General features: G+C 37.8%; 2 protein-coding genes and 1 long non-coding RNA gene across 8 annotated transcripts in view; 1 reads left to right on the forward strand and 2 right to left on the reverse strand.

Annotated features, from left to right (window-relative positions):
* LOC111245734 (uncharacterized) overlaps positions 1 to 2,033 on the forward strand; it is a 61,757-nt gene extending 59,724 nt beyond the window's left edge. For 2 of the 3 annotated variants that reach the window (XM_022794445.2, XM_022794443.2), the window contains exon 3: positions 37 to 2,033. In XM_022794445.2, coding sequence (XP_022650180.1) covers positions 37 to 811 — 775 coding nt within the window. In that variant the 3' untranslated portion in view covers positions 812 to 2,033. The remainder of the gene's footprint in view (positions 1 to 36) is intronic. The other variant, XM_022794444.2, reaches the window with a different exon arrangement.
* A 649-nt stretch (positions 2,034 to 2,682) lies between these two features.
* LOC111245041 (uncharacterized) lies at positions 2,683 to 10,900 on the reverse strand. Of its 3 annotated transcripts, none has more exons than XR_002671181.2 (3): positions 10,516 to 10,900; positions 3,573 to 3,751; positions 2,683 to 3,412 (listed from the first exon to the last, which is right to left on the reverse strand). It is a non-coding gene; the product is annotated as an uncharacterized LOC111245041 (long non-coding RNA). The 3 variants fall into 3 exon arrangements; XR_015321453.1 differs by lacking the exon at positions 10,516 to 10,900 and adding an exon at positions 6,705 to 6,848; XR_015321454.1 differs by lacking the exon at positions 10,516 to 10,900 and adding an exon at positions 6,680 to 6,817.
* Positions 10,901 to 11,559: 659 nt separating this feature from the next.
* LOC111245554 (uncharacterized) lies at positions 11,560 to 17,594 on the reverse strand. Of its 2 annotated transcripts, none has more exons than XM_022794046.2 (7): positions 17,485 to 17,594; positions 15,747 to 15,957; positions 15,280 to 15,355; positions 14,579 to 14,688; positions 13,803 to 13,902; positions 13,495 to 13,669; positions 11,560 to 13,082 (listed from the first exon to the last, which is right to left on the reverse strand). In XM_022794046.2, exons 2-7 carry the CDS (start codon positions 15,947 to 15,949, stop codon positions 12,229 to 12,231), a joined length of 1,518 nt encoding a protein of 505 aa, XP_022649781.1. In that variant the 5' UTR covers positions 15,950 to 15,957; positions 17,485 to 17,594; the 3' UTR covers positions 11,560 to 12,228. The 2 variants fall into 2 exon arrangements, with proteins under 2 accessions (XP_022649781.1, XP_022649782.1); XM_022794047.2 differs by lacking the exon at positions 17,485 to 17,594 and adding an exon at positions 16,262 to 16,502.
* Positions 17,595 to 19,021: the final 1,427 nt, after the last annotated feature.

Consider the following 19,021-nt stretch of genomic DNA (forward strand, 5'->3'; position numbering starts at 1 on the left):
ATATAATGTTTCTTTCGGTTTGTATTTGTTTTACAGTAGATTGTATTCCAAGTTGCCTCCATCGTCTCGGCAGACCCTAGTTCGTGCTGTTCAGTGTTCAGCTGCGCTGATAGTGCTGCTAACAGCCTTGTGTATTCTGGTGCTTGTGGCATCACGGGGAGGTGATGAGGGCGGACGTGCGACGCTGCATTCCGACGACTTCTTTGGTGATTCGATGTCTAACAGAATTGGTCCTGGCGCGCTCGCTGTGGTGCCGGCCCCTACTGACCTTGTAGACAGATCTCAGGTGATCATTGTCAACCGTCGCAATCCAACCCAGTCAGCCGAACAAGCCGCGCAGTTATCTGACTTGTTAACGCTGGTAGGCGCGTACAATGCGACAACACAGGACGCTGCCTTTCCATCGCAACTTATCCAAACTGTCCAGCCCGGTTGTACCATGGAAGAACAGTTTGGATATCGACGTGGCGAGCCTTGCGTAGCAATTGTGCTTCGCCCTAATCCCGTTTTCGTGCCCGTACTGTTGCTCGAGGCGGCTGGCGCTTCAGATGTCACCGATCGTAGCAGCAATCTGTTAGAACTTCAGTGTCTCTGCGAAAATAGACGCAGTGTTAAGATTGCCTACTTACCGTTCCGCGGCTTCCCATTGCGTTTTTTCCCGCGCTCAGCACGTGCCTCACCATTACTTGTTATGTTGCGATTCGAAGATCTACCACTTAAAACCGAACTACGCATCTCGTGCGGCCTTCGCGGTGCTCAAAACGTTGATACACGCAGTGATCGGGTCAATTTCCAGATAATGGTCATCTAGGGAGCAGCTTTTTTTATCAGATCTAGGAAAGATGTTCCGTTGGAACTGTGGTCGACGCAGGTTTTGCTAAACGAGGTCGTTGGATATAACTGATAAACGTGTGGCACGGGCCATCGTTGACCATATTTCCTCACATGCTGAAGCCCCAAAGAATCAATCGTTCCTAAAATAAAAGTTCAAAGTAAAAGACCAACGACAGTAACAGCTATATGCTAAACTTATCATGAAACGCTACATACACATATACACGTTTAAGGCAGATTTTTTAAAACCGAGAATGAAGTAAACAAGCATGCATAATGATCAATTCATAGACACGCACACACCGACTCATATAGACTTAGAAACATATGAACATCGAATTACATCATATAGGAGACAAGCCTGAAAAATTGAGTGGCACGTGACCTTAGAATTTAGACGCGTGTTTTTAATGTACAGCAAATGACAGTGTTGTCAACCTATAATATAAATAAGGCGCGTATAATAGGATTTTTTCTACGTACCTTTCAAGCAATTTAGTACTGAAACAACGTTATCAAGGAGAGGAACGTGAACGATGGTTTGTTGTGATGTTTCGATCATCCATTATTGTTACTATTCACTATACACGGCGAAAATAACAGGCGTTAAAAAAGCGCTATGGTGCTGGTTTGCTCATCGGTGGTTTGACATCACGTATTTGACGTCGTTCATAATGTGTATGACGTGGCCAACTTTCGCACTAAGGGTTCTCACCGGCAGATTAATATAAGTCTAGTAATACAAATAATTATTCTAATTGACGTAATGTTAATAATAATACTGAAAGTAAAAGCAAGAAGAACATGAAGCGTTGTGAAGAATATGTAACGAACTATAAACTGACGTGGCAGAGTTTATAAGTTTTATCGCAGGTAAGTCGATAGGAATGTCAAGAGAAAAGTAGCTGTAAACAATCACATTTGTACATATTCAATTGCACTGATGGAAGTGGCTGAAAATGGGCGGTTGAAAACCAAAAAAAAAATTGAAAACAGTTTTCCAATTTTATGCTGTAGTTTTAGTCTAAAAGAGGCAGTGACTATAATATTATTATCACACTTACGGCATAATTTGTTCATAATAATAATAATAATAATAAAAAAATATTAGATGATAGAGTTTCTAGTCGTCTTACAAATGGACATCGAAAATCATGATATTGTCGGAAAATATGAGAATAAATGACACAAGTTGGTGATTTGAATGTTTTTAATCAAAAAAAACTACATGCTTCCGTTTTAATTATGAAATTATTGACTTTATTTAGCTAGACCAGAATTTAGATTAATGGACTTTTCGAGCGTCAAAGATTGCAGTCACAAATGTTTAAGTTTCCGCATGACATTCTATTGAATGCAACCTTATTTAAATTACTTTGTAACCCGTAACGAGCATGTTATATGAATTAAATAAAACGACAGTAGTAACGATCTGAACTATAGCTCGTAGGAAATGGGCAAATAAATATTACCCATTTAAATTAACAGATCTCAAGGTTTAGAAGGCATAATTTTGTCAAAACAACTAACGATAACGCCATAAAGAAACAGTAAAGGTGTCAGGCGATTTTGAGATTAGGACGTGAGGATTTTCTGAAATTTATGCTAATGAAAACTAAGCATACGACAAGAATGAGCAAAGATGCTTGTACCTTTAACTGCGAAATGCACAGCGGGTGTCTTTCCTAAATTGCACCTTCTAGAAATTCTAGTGTTTAATGCAATCAAGCACGCAAGTGTGAAAAAAAAATGTTTACAGATGTAGTATTTAACTAACATGTTTTCTTCTAAAAACTGCATTTTGATTTCTTTGACTGGGTATTGAGACTGGATGTAAAGCGATATCAATGAAACAAACTTAGCTATTCATCTTTATTAGGTAGCATTCCAAATACTTGAAAGATATACACCAACATTTACAACAACTTGGCATACTGAGCTTTACAAGCTATCTTCTAACGTAATATCACAGCTTCACGAACCTGCTAATGGCATAAGACAGGTTCTGAAATAGTTAATCTAGGATTAAAAGAATTATTAATTCAGGATCCACCAATGATTGCATTATACACTATGATATAGCCATTTCTCGGTCAGTTTCCGAGCCAGGCTACCCAGTAATTAAATTTTTAAGTAGCGGGAAGCATGATACGATCACAAGTTTGCCTACAACTAGTAGAAGATAATTTGCTTTATAAAATTTTTGTATTCTGCATAGATGAAAACGGTGCACTGCATAGTGTGTCACTACATGTATATTAAGTCGATTTATGTGATGGACGAGATCTTCTCAGGTCTCATCTGTCACATAATTCGAGATCGACCTGGACGAATTTTCGATCCCATTTCACCAGGTTCTTTGGAAGTGCTGAGGTGGATGATAGATAAAATGGCGACAAAGGTCCACGCCGTATATGGAATCACTGGTAGAAGGTAGACGTGCCTGTTACGCATTGTCCGGTGCTCAATCTCAAGGCTCCTTTAAGGAACGAGGCCTTTTGGCGGTCCAAATGTTCGAGATTATAGACTGTCAGACTGTCCCAGACTAAGCTCCGGAAAGCTATTCCGGAAGCGATAACTAATGCAATCGTGAGGACGAAAAATCGCAAAGTGGTTAAGAGGGGCAATCAGTTAGGGCTAAATATTAAGAGCGAGGCTATAGAAGTTTTTCTGCGTCTTTCTGTGACTCGGAGAAAACTGTCACTGTTATAAGATATTAGCAACTCCACATAACCCACCTATTAATTAACATATGTCGGCAGCGGCCTGACAGACATAGCGCACCACGAACCGCAACTCTGCCACTTTTCCAAATTTCACTGGCTCGCGTTTAGTTTAGTTGATAGTTCCAATTCCGAGACGACGGAAGATTCACCATATACCTGGACCCACGTATTTTGTCTGGAAGGAACTAAGACTGATAAAATGAGAGCTCTTCAGTTATCGGCCCGGGTCACATTTATGGCTTGGAAGAACGCTGGCAGCTTCGAAACACAGTCGTTGGTTGTAACTGTTTTATCATAGAGTATTGCTGTTAGATATACAATAGTTACGCAAAGTTGTCAAGCTGTCTGCAATATAATGTATTGAAAAGTTTCTGAAACAAGTACAAGATTTGGGACCTGAGGTAGCCTTATATAAGTATACAATTATGGATCCTCGCTTTGGGTTATATAGCTTCAAATGTCCTCATGCTCCTGCATCGTATATCGAACATTGGACATCCCCAGCAAATAAAACGGACATGCAAGGGTTTTATGTGGGACGTAATTCCCAGGAAAAAGGGTAGTTCACGTTAATATCACTGTTAATCAAAAACTATCTATTATGACCACATAATTACTATCTTTATTTTGAAACTTCGCTTTTTCTTTTAGTATCACCCAAAACCTAAAAAGACTAAAAAGCTGAGGTAAACCCGTCATTTATTCCAGAACACGCTTTTTTTTTCGATATAATCGAGAATTTTGCCTGAACTTGAAAATCATAACAGTCACTCCTTTGATGTGGCTGCTTAGTAATGTTATCTTAAGTAGTTCCAATATGACCATTAGTGGTTGAAGCACATGGTTGAAATCAAAGATAGTGGGTTTAGAGCCTCAAGTTAAGATTTATAGAAAAGAGTTACAGTCCTTGAGACCAACTGATTGGTACATTTTAATGCGCTATACTTATTTAATTGGATACGAGATCCGGGTCTTTCGATCAAGTCATGGCATGCATTGAGCGACCTTTCAAACTCAGATTTCGTAATGCATGATCACATGAAGAGCTTTGTTTCCTCATCTCTTTATGTGACATCACCGGTCAGCAGTAACAAGGTGTTTATTACTTTTTGAACGATTTTATGTGTGCGAAAATAATACTTTAGTTACTTTACAGCCAGGGCTTATCTCATAATTTCGGGAACAGCATGAGAATTTTATGCTTTAAAGTAAGAGGGCGGAGTCTCAGCTTGGGACATAAACTAGCAAGCCTCCAATTATAATGTAGCTCATGAGTGATTTCTTAATGGCCTTTAGTATTTTTAAAGCTTACAAATTAAACCTGGTATATCTATAAACATTCTTATTCAATGTATAAATAGTATTTATATTATTTGTATTTGTATTTAATTCACTTTTTGTCAATATTAATAAAAGTGCAGAGTCTATATTACAGGCGCATATACTTTCTTCATCCTACCAATAAGTTTTTTATGATAAGCGATTTTTTTAAAGTAATGTCAGTCATTTCATTTTTACATCAATAGATTCCGGCATTCAGTTGTAAAACCCTGCATCGGTGTGATATAGTCACCCCACCACATTTTGCAACATCCTTAATAGTAGTTATATAGTATATTATGTAATTGAGAAAAAATATATATATTTGACACTCTAGCTTACCTTTATCGTATTGTTTTTCCCATTATTCATTGACGGTTACTTATCACTACAGGTTTTGCCATTGCGCTAAAGCTATGTCATAGTGATACATATATTTGTATGGTTAGCCGCTATATTGTATTAGCTTTTCGTCAAGGAATCAATTATACATTCGATATGTGTGTTATATATATATATATATATAGCACTATTACCTGTGCATCCCTAAGATAATGTACGCTGGTACGAACAGTATATTTATCATTTACCCTTTGCTTTCTCTCCTCCGTCCTCTCGTAACCACCTTTCATGCAGGGTTTATGAAGGATTAGATTTATATATTATTTTCTGTTTTTTTATCGTTTTGTTTTGGAACCCCTCGCTCTGTGTAATAATTTACCGTGTTATCTTGGATCCTGCAAGAGCCGTACATTTAATTGAAAATATTCGAACCAAACTGCTCTCGCTACTCGGTCAGTATGGCAACAAGCGGCACTACAAATTCATGAAGCTATTTAGCTTTTGACACCGAGATTCATGAGCTTATTTTTCGATTTCTCACACATGGTCTTCACTACGTTCACATAAACGCCCAATGCTTGCCAACGCCAACTATTATTTTTCCCGATTAAATTTAGGGTGAGCTTGGAACTGCTTGGCCTAAACTCGGGTTCTGAATCCGAATTCGTTGTAGCTATTCATTATCCCATCACGCTACTCTTTGTGATTGTGGGAACAAGCAAAAGGATCTTATTTCTGCGCTACAATTCTAACGCAGCCGTCGCTGAACAACTATTGAATCGTTATTGGCTATTTCGCCGATTCAAAGCGATTTTTTTGTGTCAATAAATCTTAACTTGCATAAAGAATGAATATATTCTTAAGAATGAAAAAATAATAATAATCGCTCCTTCAAAATTCCATACAAGTGTAAAATCAACAAAAACACCAAACAAGCAAGCAATGTAGAAACACCGATATTTTTCAGGCACTGTTGGAGAAAAAACAATATTCGCCACTACAATAAAAAACTTTTTTTTCTAAAATCCAACTTCGCGGCTTTTCTGTAGAAGTCAGACAATTTAACAGTCTTTCTACTTAGACGTTGTACAAACACTTAAGTCTAAAAAAAATATCTTAACAAATAATCCTTCACAAGGTAACCCTAAGGCTTTGGATATCTTTGGCATAAAATCGATTTTATCCAAACATGTTGGATTCAGCACGACGCTTTCTAATAATGCCAGACTCTTGTACAAAATACCATAAAAATCTACGGTGGTTACATAGACAGGAGGCGGCATTCAAATTCAAACAAACTTGAGCTGGCTATTTGTTGTAGCGGGCATATGTTCATTCGCCATTCTTAATACTAAGGAAATGCCAGTACATTGAAAATAAGAAACTCATCATGATAAAAAAACAGCCTGCCGTTTTTAGGATTTGTGTCAATGTCTTCATGCGGAATAAAGCTTTACCAATACTATAAACTTCTTCGGTTACCCCAAATGGAAGTCTACGACACAACAAAACGGGCGAAGCAGAGGTTGTTCCAACACAGCATAACGGAGAATCCACAGTAAAGAAGAAACTACGGGCTCGAGAGTTAATCGATGCCGTCGAAAACGGCGGTTCTGGTGATCTTTCTATTTTGGCCCGGGCGTTAGCGCAGGAATTTGATGTGAGCGAACGTACCGTGTTACGAACCATCCCATCACAGACTTCAGATACACATGACATATCATAAATGTTAAACGCTCTCTGGCGCTAATAAGACCAAGAGATTCGATCTGTGTTCCACCAGAAAATATTTACTACCTATGCAAAAATCAACTGCAAAAATGATCATCAGCTTACTCATTATTTAGGGGATGTGCAGAAAAAAATCTCAGCTATATATTCTGAGTGTGGTGTTCCGTGAAAGAGACGCCACGGCGCCTAGCTTCTTCCAGAACGGCGAACGCATCATCAAATAAGTTATTGTTTTCCTCAAACAGTCTTACAGTTTCCTACAAACAGTCTACAAGCCGTGGGTAGCTGAGTTGTCTCAAGGAAGGTCATATGATTTCCATCGAGATGGTAGAGTGCCTCATATTGTCCGATTACTGCAAGGTTCGCTATCTGAACATATAAGCATGCCCTGCAGTGAGCACATCTTACTGCCTGGCTGCCCAGGTTTTGATCCGCAAAACTCTTGTATAGTGTTGTTACGCGGAAGTACAATGTATCTTGGCATTACAATATCGACTTGTCCGTTCTCAAAAACTGTCAGTTTTTTTAAACTTAGTTTCAAAAACTAAAGGGTGCAAAACAACCAATACGAACACAAAAATGTAAAGAAGCACAAGACGTCTCAAAAAAGTAAGCATTAGAACTTATGTGAATGACCCAAATAGCAATTGAATTTTGTTCTTGGAAACGACTGTGAAAGATTCGGATGTATCGAAACTGGCTCTCTGGGTCATTTTGGTATATTTCTATCGCCTTTAAATCTGAACTTTATTGAGAATCCTTAAATTTGCTTCCTGAATATCTTTCTCAGATTTTTCAGAAGCCGCGCGAAAACTGGTAATAACTTATACCGTCGATTTCGGCCAAAACAAGAAGGTAATGATCTTGTCAAGATCTCGTCCCTCATGAAAACGCTGGACAACAGCTCATCTTCATTCAAGGTCTGAAGACGACGCCTTCGTTTACGTCACGACGAGTTTGCTGTTTTGTTCTAGAATGAACTAGTTTTATTCTGGTATCAAGGAAAGCGAGTAAATGTATGCACGCTACGATAAGCAGCCCTCTAAACCTGGTGCAAATTTTAGTGCCTTACCTTTTTATATACTCACAAACCATTACTGCTTTAGGAGCGTACGATATAATAAAAATAGTGTCATTTTGCTTTGAGGCGAGAATACTGATGAGACTGATTTGTTTAGAAATAATATTTTAAGATTGAGCGTTTAAGAAAGTACTCGTTGTAGATATTTGTGTGACCTGGCAAAAGATAAACTTGCTAAAAAGTACTTTGAAACCAGTTCAAAGAGTTTGCAACACCTAAGTGTAACAGTTATTAATAAACCGTCAATGTTCAGCTAGGTGAATTTGTTTGATAAATATAATTGTTTAAAAGATAAAGAAATTTTCAAGAATCAGTTTGTGGGAATCTATGTTTTTCTGCTAGGCGACTGCTGTTCTTAGATAAGAAATTACTGCATAATAATTTATTCAAGTGCAGCAGGTGATTGCAGTCGTATTACCTGTGGCTTGTCATTAATGAGTAGATACACTTACATGTAGACTCAAAAAAATTAGAAGCGTGAGGTTTCTTATAAGGTATGGTCGTCAGACAGGGAAAGAGTGTTGACCTAAGTCGCTTTCCCAAAAAAGTTGATAGGTTGACGCATGACGCGGGCAAAGTCATATTGTTTGCTAAAGCCATACAGACGCGAATATTATGTAAAATAAAAAGGGATTTCAACCCCGTCAAAAATTCTTCAATAAAATTACAAAAACCATAGCTGTTGCAATTTACTCCAGTTACTGTAGCTATGCTTATTACTGCTACTCAAACATTGTGTATATAGGCACAACAAGATATTATTTAAGTAAGGTGTGATGACATATTGTTGAATGCATTAATTAAGGTGACAACCAAAAAAACACAAATCTGCGACTCTCCGCAACTTAAAGATAGAAGAGATAAATTTAAAACTAACCAACGCGAATCTGTTGGGATATACAATAGACGACAGTAGATTTCGAGAAAAAGGGAGTGTAAAAACAACTAGTTCTGCTTCTGAATTTCTTTTTTCAGGGTTGATATTATTAAAGTTGGGAAATAATAATTAAGAACTTCGAAAACATTTAAGAATTACCAAACAAGGTAGTACCATGGCAACCAACTAGACTGAAGCTTTATGTGCTGAGATTTGTTGAACACTACCGTTAAGGACTGCCGGTTTCATATATGCCGGAAATAGAATGGCCCATAACCCCCATTTCATTTCGTACGGCTTATAGCGTGGTCCTGTGCCTTGACCATAAGGTGGTCATATGATGTAATTCAATGTAATGATTTTTATAAAACCTAACGTGCTTTCAGTTTGTCTTTAAGAATGTAACTTTGGGACAGGCAAAACCGTAGTAAAAAAAACCAAACAATCTGTTTGTTTTGTTTTTTCATTGTTCAACAAAACGTTATCGAATGCCTAGCTACCCCAAAAAGCTCCCGTTTTTTAAAATTTGGTCAAAAAATTAGCGGCCCAAATCGCACTGCATTCTTGACCTTTGTTTATAAAGAAAAGTCTTCAAAATTTGATAGCAAATGTTTAAATCAGCGTAACTTTACCAAAAAAATAGGAAGTGGCCCATATTGTTCCATCTTTCTCTACTCTTTCAAGACAAATTAAAATGATAATAAAATATAATAATATAAAAATTTAAAAAAATATAATAAATAATAAAATATAAATATCAAAAACGATAATAAAAAGATAATTAATAAAAAAAAACTGGTCCAAAATGGGCATATGTTACCTATCTAGTCAGGACAATGCTTTTGTTTATAGTCAGAAAGCACGAAATATTTAATTACCCGGAAAATTAAGACGATGTTTAAACGCATTGTGGAGTATAGGCTGTGCCCACTGCTGCTACTAGTGTTAGAAGGTTTCCGGGTGCAATTAACGATGTTATATATTTATATCCGATAATAAGTTTACGGATCTCTTTACTGAATAAAAAATATCACATTTTTAATTCCCATGAACATAAATTATTGTATTATATTTGCCATGCGGGTTTAATCTCCAAGTAGTCTGAGCTCGATTTTTGATCGCGATGATGATTGCCTGGTAAACAAAAAAGACGAAAATCCGTCGGCACAATATCCGTAGTATATGGAAATTGTAGGAAAACTTCCCATAGTTCAGGAGAGCAGCTTTGATGATGCCTGCCGTACGTGACCTCACGTTGTTATGAAGCAGGATGATTTGACTTAGTTTATAAGACCTCTCTCGAAAAGTCTGGTCGGCTCAATATAACTGAGCCAAATAAATGTGCTAATCAGCTGTTTGGTTTGTGGGAAGTAACCCTTAACGAGCCAAGTTTTTGCACCTCTATTAAAAACAAAGCATAAATTTTTTCCGATGAAAATCTGATTGAACCCTGGAACCTGGAACCCTGGAGCTTCTTTCATCGAGCCACTCATTTCGAATATGCACAGATACTACTTCTCATTACCGGTGATATCTCTGTGCAAAAATAAGTCGCTCTAGATACGTGACAATCAGTACCGGAGAGAATGTTGACAGCTACATACCCAATAAACTTCAGGCAGTTAGCGACATCTGTGGAGCTGCATATCATCTTTGGTTAATTTGCGAATTTTTTTTTGATTGTTTTTTTGAAATGTCTTTAGGTGGTCGTCATCGGGTTCAGATGGTTTCTCAGAGCGGAATGCATCCTGTAGTCCCGAATACTGTTTTCAAAGTTAACACATAACAGCAACAGTCCTTTCAGAGATAACACCGTTAGAGAACACATGGCATACATCCTGGGCTGTTTCGACAGTATTTTGGCTCCGATGAAATGCATCCAGAAGACATTTTTTCCATTTGAAATATCTATTTTAAGAAATTTTTTTGAATTGACATTGCACTCAGAACAAAATGCCGTTACATCACTCTAACAGAACAAGAAAAGCTCTTTCGAAAAGTATACCAGAAACAAACAACAAATGAGACGAATTGGAAAAACGAAGCTTTTAAAAAACGCGGGAACCAGTTACCTATATATGTATATAAAGTGAAGTATTAACTAAATTGGAATAATAACAGTTCGAGTTCTATCAAAGATTTAGGCTACAGGTCAATGGTTTGCAAGATTAACAACTTATAGTACTAGTGCAAAACGACCGTGAAAAGATGGCTTAATTCAGAACGCACAGATTGAGCGAAGCAGAGATCCATAATAGCGCAACCTTAATTTTCCTATTAGTTATTTATCATATTGAGTTGGGCAAGGAGAAAGGCAGACTTCTGTCTGTTAACTAAATCTAAAAAATAATTATAAAGGTTGTAATAATGTGACGTATATTATGATATAATAAATTCAAAAAGTCATATTTTAGTTTGCCTTGAATTTGCTTGACCCGATTACCGCGCTTGAGCAATATTTAATTCATGTCGATAACCTCAAATTTCTGACACGTTTCTGTTTAATTGTTTCTCAGTCGAGTTTTATTTGTGAAAATTAAGGCTATCCAATCTTATAAGGTCAAACAGTTTGGCTGCAGTGAATATACTGAAAATCTTAGCACACTACCGCTTTCCGATGAAAAAGAGAAAAAAGAATATTTCAGATATACAGATAAAATTATATATTTATTATCAAGTTTGCAGTTCCTTGCGTAAAGTTTACATAATTAAATCCACTTGCATTTGAGTCATAGCTAAGCAATAAATAAAATATTTACAACCAATAAAATAGATCTGGATACATTTACAAATAATGAACAAAATATGTGTGGACAGGGTTTCCTTCAGGATTTTTTGAGGCAACTTCAAGGATAACATAAGAATTCGGCGTGACAACCGCATAATAGGTACAACACAATTGTTCTATGTTGTAAGTCTAAATAGCCTATCTTAGTGTTGTATTTTTTCAGTACTATCATACTTAATCTATCAATGCGCCGGCATTCAGGAATGTATTGATTTGGCATCAGTTATTAATTAGATCTCTTTGTAAAACCCCCCGAATCATTGTAGATGTAGTAAACGATACCGGAAATTGTTGCCTGATGCCATATTGGTCACCAAAATGTTCGATATCACTTAGCATCATGAACGAACCTAACCGGCACTACTGTCCATTGTCTTTAAATATGAGGTCAGCTCGCCAAGCTTGTTATTGACGGGTGTCTACTACAACAAAAGATTGCTGGAATGGTCCCCAAACTAATCACTACATAGTTGTTAGCGATAGCTTATTCATACGTCATACTTTCATCTTATATTTTCCTAATAACAGTTTACAGAAGTTCTCTATAGCCACAGCTGCAATGAGACTTTGGACAGTAATACGGGGCATGTAAGCAATTGAGTTCGCACCATTCTAGTATCTTTTTCGAACCCGCATACCTACCCGTTGCCAGGCATCGTTTCTTCTTGTTTGAGCCCTCTGACGATGGAATTTCATTTTGTATAGGTGTGGCCTTCCTCAATGTTGTGCTATTCAATGCTGGCGTCGTTGACGGCTTCGGTGAACTTCCAAAGGTATTTGAACCCGTGCCCATTTTAGCCCAACCAAAGCCGCGATTACTGGGATGCGATGTAGTGACCTTACTATTCCAATGTGGTCGTGCTGTTTTAGGTAAGAAACGTGTTTGTGGCGAAGTGTTTTTTATTTCCGTAGTTTCGCCTCTAGGTTCAGTTGCACATGGCTTTCTTGTTGTGGGTTCAGGATAATGGCCGTGCATTTTAGTCTCAGACGGAGTCATTGGCAGACCCTCTTCCTTCTCTAAGCCTGGTTTATGGAAAGGCAAAGTGTTCCATATTTTATGGTCAGGCATTATCCTGCTGGAGTCAATATTGTTTCCAGCGGTATGCTCAGATTGGGGCCTATATGTGGTTGTTTTGTAGTTACAAATAACGGTCTTGGTCTTTGGCCAATATGTTGCTGTAAGATTTTTGTTGCCATATCCGTGATTGGGGCTCAATTTCCACGGTCTAGAGGTACTGGGATGCTGTACTCGTGGTGGCCCCGCGTGGTTCAGTGATGTAGTATACGAGGAACCAATGGCGATATCAGAGCACCCTCGGAAGGTCTCTTGGGGACCACATCCAACGCGGGATACGCCATCAGGACAACGGCCCCAGTTATTACCTTAAGCGAAATAGCAGAATCGATTACTAATATACTGATGGCCGCCACGGCAAGATGATAGAGGCGGCGCTGATCGGTCAGCTCCAGCTAACGGTTAGTGAACTTTAGAAGTTCATTAAGACTTCACTATCGGTTCTTCTTATTTACATAAAACGAGCGAGAACGTCGTTCCACTTACTGCCCACAACCCTCTATCTTTAGGATGCTTTATATCGCACCGGATGTAACCTAGGCTTGTTACCTACCACGAAAGGAAAGATCACCAAGTGGGGTTCCGCTGCGCCACGTGCAATATTTAGGTTGTCGGATTCAATAAATAGCAAAATGATCCGTACGGCATCGTTAGCATTATATAGCGGAAGTGAAAAAGTAAAAAAACGTATTACAAGTTCTCCCACCCAAGATTTTTTACCGGCTGTGTAGGTCCATTGGAAGACACATTGTGAACAAGTAAGGTTGGATGGCAGCTTTACGCGAACTTGATAACGATGATTACGGTCAGGCAGTTTATAGAGGTAAGGGTTATCGGGCATTGCCTCCACAATCTCCAACGGATATTTGGCCATGCAATCATCATCAGCGACTACCTGAATAAAGAAAATAGAAGATTAGAGCTAGATTAGTTTCGAACTACGACTGGTATGTTTAGTTGCGATTTGAACTATGATATTCACTAAAATTGAAACTGACGTATGCTTTTACTTTATTTGTAATTGATACCTTTGGGTCGTTGACTGGACACAGCCTGAATTGGAAGTGGCCTCTATGGTTGGCTGTTAACTCGACTGCAGTTTCGATTACCTGCCCAGACTGGTAGTATCTGCCAAAGTGATCACACGCATGCGGATGCCATAAGTATTATGTTAGGCTCTTGCTGGGCAATGACACTTTATCACATTACACGTTTATGAGAAATGCATATTAAAGAAGGTAGTGTATCACATCAGGTCATTATTGGTGATCACCATCGATTTATTTCTTGCTGGTTATATCCTGCCGGGATAAAACGCAGATGGACTTTATCCCGGAGTCGATGTTTTGTCAAGTGGACAAATGGTAAACGTATGGAAGATTTAGCTGAAAATGGGTTTCAATTCGTCTCTTGTTAACCCCAACTTTGTATTACGTATCGATATTATGAACGTCATGCATGAAGAAAAGCGGCAAAAAAGAGCTTCAAAAAAAGATTGCTAAAAAATCAGTCATGGGCAACAACGATAGAACTTTTCATGCGAAAGGCCGTAAGTAGATTTTAATACATCGTTGACTTCCAAACACTATTATACAAAGCCAAGATCTCCCAACCTCGGTCTAAAGTGCAGTTCAAGTCTACTAGTCGTTCAAGCATAAAGAAAAGATAAATTATTAGCTTTATTATTTACTCCTTTTAATAAAAATGAATTTCCTCTACTTTAAGAAAGTTGACTTATACTCTATAGCACGAGAGCCCTATAAATAGAGGTATATACATAACATTTTTTAAAATTATTTTTTACCGGGAAATCTGTCCCGTTGCGTACTTTCCACCAGCTTCGTTTGGCCTTGGAGTTGGAATATCCCAAGGATCGCCACATACACCACACTTCATTCCGTTCCGCATTTGACGCTGAAAAATGCCAACATGCTTTTAGGCAACTTAATTAAAACTAAAATAAACCGTGAGTTTGGTTTTTAACCGTTTATTTATGAATCACTTTAATACAATATGCGATATTAATTATTATTAATAATGAATATTAATTGCATTACCCAGGAACCCTATTAAAAGCACTTCTCAGTGCTTTTTGTGATACGGCATTGCTGACCAACAAAAGTTGATAAATAAGGATTGATTATTATTTCTTACATTAAGTACTTCGATATGTGAACGCGATTTAGTATCTCGTTCGACTATCGTTGAACGAATATGGTGTATTGAGGCATGGATCTCTTTCTTGGCAGAAATCTTTTACTTTTTTATATTTACTTAGACATGAATAGAAATTAATTGATTGACTTATAATAGTAAGACTCTGAGTTTAGCTCACGTACAATTTTTTTGAAAAACTACAATGAAACTGGCGTTTGCACCTTCATCAAACGGTCTGTCGCTAAAACTAGAATGGTATTTGCGCATATTTATTCCTGTACATGCCACTTTCACGTCTGCTTTTGGGGTATTTCTTTATGAAATTAACTAGTCTAGCTAAAATCTCACCGTGAATCCTCCACAAAACAATTCGTTGTCGTTGTAATTTCTGGGTGTTTTGAAGCCTACTCTCCACATGGAGGATCTAAAAAAGAGAACGCAAAGTAATGGATAATCAATATAAGCATAAAAAGCACTAAGAAGGTAAATCTTAATCCCTCTAATTTAGTTGGCCAGAACTAGTTATTGACTGTCACGTTCAACTGCGCATATAATTTACCGTCTTACCACTAAACATTTCAGTCAGGGTTGTTACTTTTTTTGAAGTATACTAATGTTCTTTGTGTTTCCGACAAATTTTTCGTTTTACTATCTTCGGCGCTTTTCATACATATCTACAGAATTCAAAGCAAGTTGGTACGTTCTATATATCGGTTCATTTATACCTTTGACGTGTTTCTTGTATTCATCATTCATACTTAGTTCTTTGATCTACTTATGAAGCGAATCGGTCTGTTCTAGCTTGCAAAGCTTACCTGGAAGGGGGTTCCATAAGGCGACCATGGCCTTCGACCAGCGAAGGTCCCAGAGATAGGGTAACCAGAAAAAGAAGAATTTGCAATTGCCGCATACGCCGAGAGGCCGATGGCGTGATAACACAGTGTCGTGTGGAAAAAGTAGTAGAACGCCTAGCCAAACGTGACAAAAGCGGTAGGTAGATAGGTGAGGAAAACGACATCGCGCCCGCTGTAATTAGGACAACGAAAACGATAATAAGCATTGTTTTATAGATGCTCATAATATTGTGTAGACATTTAATTATGATACTCGAAAAGCAATTTTGGTTTAGGAGATTGAATCGCTATCAGTTTACCCTACTAAAAACTTTAAAAGTATGTCGACAACTATCTTGGCAACAAAGGAGTAAAGCCGGAGGGAGTTATGCTAAATAGAACTACAGTGCAAATTAACTGTTACTTTATCCTTATAGTATACTTGTATATCATAAATAGAAACACGGGTGAACACAGAAGTAATATGTTGCCTTTACCCCAGTTTAACGGATAGTTATAAGTTGCACTTTTTGCGCGCGAACTAACAAACACAAGTTAAGGCAATCGTCCTTTTTTGCACTAACTCTCAATTAAAACTGCTAAACCTAGCACATTCGGTTTTACTTGTCTTCAACTTTTAAAGCCTGTGTTACAACATAAACTGCGAAGGATCGAAGTATCGTCACTATGGTTGTAGGCGCAAGTCAGCTTTATAAATTTTTCGTGCACCCTCGCATTAAATGGAAGGCATAACAACTGCCTCTTGCTCACACGCAGAAAGTGATAGAGAATTACTTTCTCCAAGATGCAGCTCACATTTAAACTAATATTTGGGCTGAAGTGCGTAGATGACTCAAAATAAATCAACAAGAGCAAAAATACTTTGCAGTGAATGATCTGATTTTTCTGCAGAGCAGAGAGCTAAACGCAGATGTTGCATAACCTTTGACTAAGCAGAATTTTCTATGCATGTACGACTTGTTGAGGCCTTCAGTCCGTAATACTAGCAAATCTTGGCACCATTCAAGTAGAAAAGTGATGCTCAGATTTTGGCATTGGCATATTGCTGAAAGTAGATAGAGTAGATATTTTAAGTAGGTATGCTCAGTGGAATAAAATATCTGCGGCCCTTTTAACGTACATAAACATTTTGTTACTCATACTCTTTGTGGCCAATGTGGATACTGTTTGTTAGAAAAATCTGGAGATGGTAGGGTCTGACTAATAATTTTTTCCAAAAAAAGGGAAATCTGTTTCTTTGCATAAATGCTAAGCATTTAAATAAGATCATAAAGAAATTAAGCCGACATATACTTCAAGTGATTTAGTAAGAAGGTAGGCTTATGAAATTTACATGTTTCATAGATCTTTCACGTTACTTTTAGAAAACTCTACCGCAGATCAGTGAAGCTATATATCAGTGCATAATATAGCCCTGTAGATATGTACGAATTTTCGCCTGGTCACCCGTTAGTTACGGCTTGTTTACGTTTAATGCCAAAGGTAAGGTTATCCATAAAACATACAAGTTGATAATGTAGACGTGACCGCAAAGGTGAGGATGGCAACTCGTCAATAGAATACGCTCAAATTCGTTTGTTATTCCAAAAAAACGTTGTAGCTGTTTGTCCCGGAACAGTCAGGATACCCTTGACAGGAAGACGAGTTTCACCATTTCACTAAATGCTTTACACACAGTTAACTTGAGTTAAGTTCTTACCGCGATGTCGAAGTTACCGGAGAAGTAAATTTGAAAGAGCACCAAAATTGAATATAAGGTGAGTGGCGATGAAATTTAAAAGTCAGCAATTTCATTGAAGTCCAGAACAGAAGATGACCCAGGGTCTGAGCGCTAGCTGCTTATAATAGAACCATAACTCCAGATCAGGAGAGGGTAGCACGCGGTACCCGGGAAAGGGCCCAGGGAAAAGGAAAAAGTTGATAGCTTTCGGTTCTATGTTGCAATGACACGATGAACTAAGAATTGTGAGTTGTATTTTTCTACGAAAAGATAAACGAAATTTTGAGATCGATCACTACAGCCTTTTTTTTACTGACCTATCAACCCAGAGACCACATGTTTACCGATAGTCTTGCTCTACTATCGTGGGCTTTATCGAATTATTTAAAATACGGTTATTGCTAGTATTCGTTTAAAATAGCATTTTTTTTCAAGTTACATAACAACATGATGCAATATAGATCTTATTATTACATACGACATTGATCTATTGATTAACAAGTAAATTTAAGTTTCAGTGATCACATGCAGACTCCTGGCTATCTATTTCATAAAGTATTAAAATAACGAAATCGCGTGTTCTAGTGTTTCTACTTGTTCTGAAACCATTGACAAAATATTCAAGGAAAATACGCATCACCCCTATCATATCGGCTGGCTCGCTTCTTCTGAGCCAAACAAATGGCCTTTATTTTTTCTATGCCCGAAGAAGTTTATTAGGAAGTTCGCAGATTAATTTAGCATTTCAGGGCTATTTACATTTTAACCTATTTTACTTAAAGCCTGTTCTACAATCCCCAGCCTTGAAGGGAGGGGTGCGCCCATCAGCAAGTCCGTTCCATGCAACGGAGTTCAAAAGCTCGGTTATGATTCTATGTAAAACTAACTTAGCCATTATATGCTTGTCGGTCGTAGCTGCTATTGTTACACAGACCCCACTGAGCTCACGTTACCATCGTCCAATACTAATAATGAGTATCGTGTGTTTGATTGTCTTGATTACATGCTCATTCGCTCAAATCTCTAAGGTCCGACATGTTTCCTAATTATAAAGACGCATATATCAACTTTATTTTTGTTTCTGTCGAAGAGAAATGAACTCTATGCTTTCCAATGACGACTAATTCTTGCTCGATTAATGAAAACACATGATTAGAATGATCAATATCAAGTCCGCCAAAGTTGTGAAAATAAAAATAAGCTGAAGAGCAGTATTACTAAGAAAATTAGATAACGTATAGAAGACACATCGTTACGAAATTAACTAGACTGTGAACGTCGAATAGAACTCTAATAAAGGAAGCGGCCAGTATGATAGAAAGAAAATAAAGGGGCCCGTTTCGAATAGTAGACATAGTAGTTTCTTCTGCATTACAGAAACTGGAACAAATGGCTGATAGGGTAGAGTAGCCCGTATACGCGCCGTTGTAATGCCGCGATGACTTATTGGTGCACCTGGATATTCAACCCCGATGACCAGCTGACCGAGTAATAAGAAGCGAAATTTGTTGCACTT

The sequence above is a fragment of the Varroa destructor genome, unplaced genomic scaffold, assembly GCF_002443255.2.
Source record: "Varroa destructor unplaced genomic scaffold, Vdes_3.0 BEIS01000002.1, whole genome shotgun sequence".
Classification (NCBI taxonomy): domain Eukaryota; kingdom Metazoa; phylum Arthropoda; class Arachnida; order Mesostigmata; family Varroidae; genus Varroa; species Varroa destructor.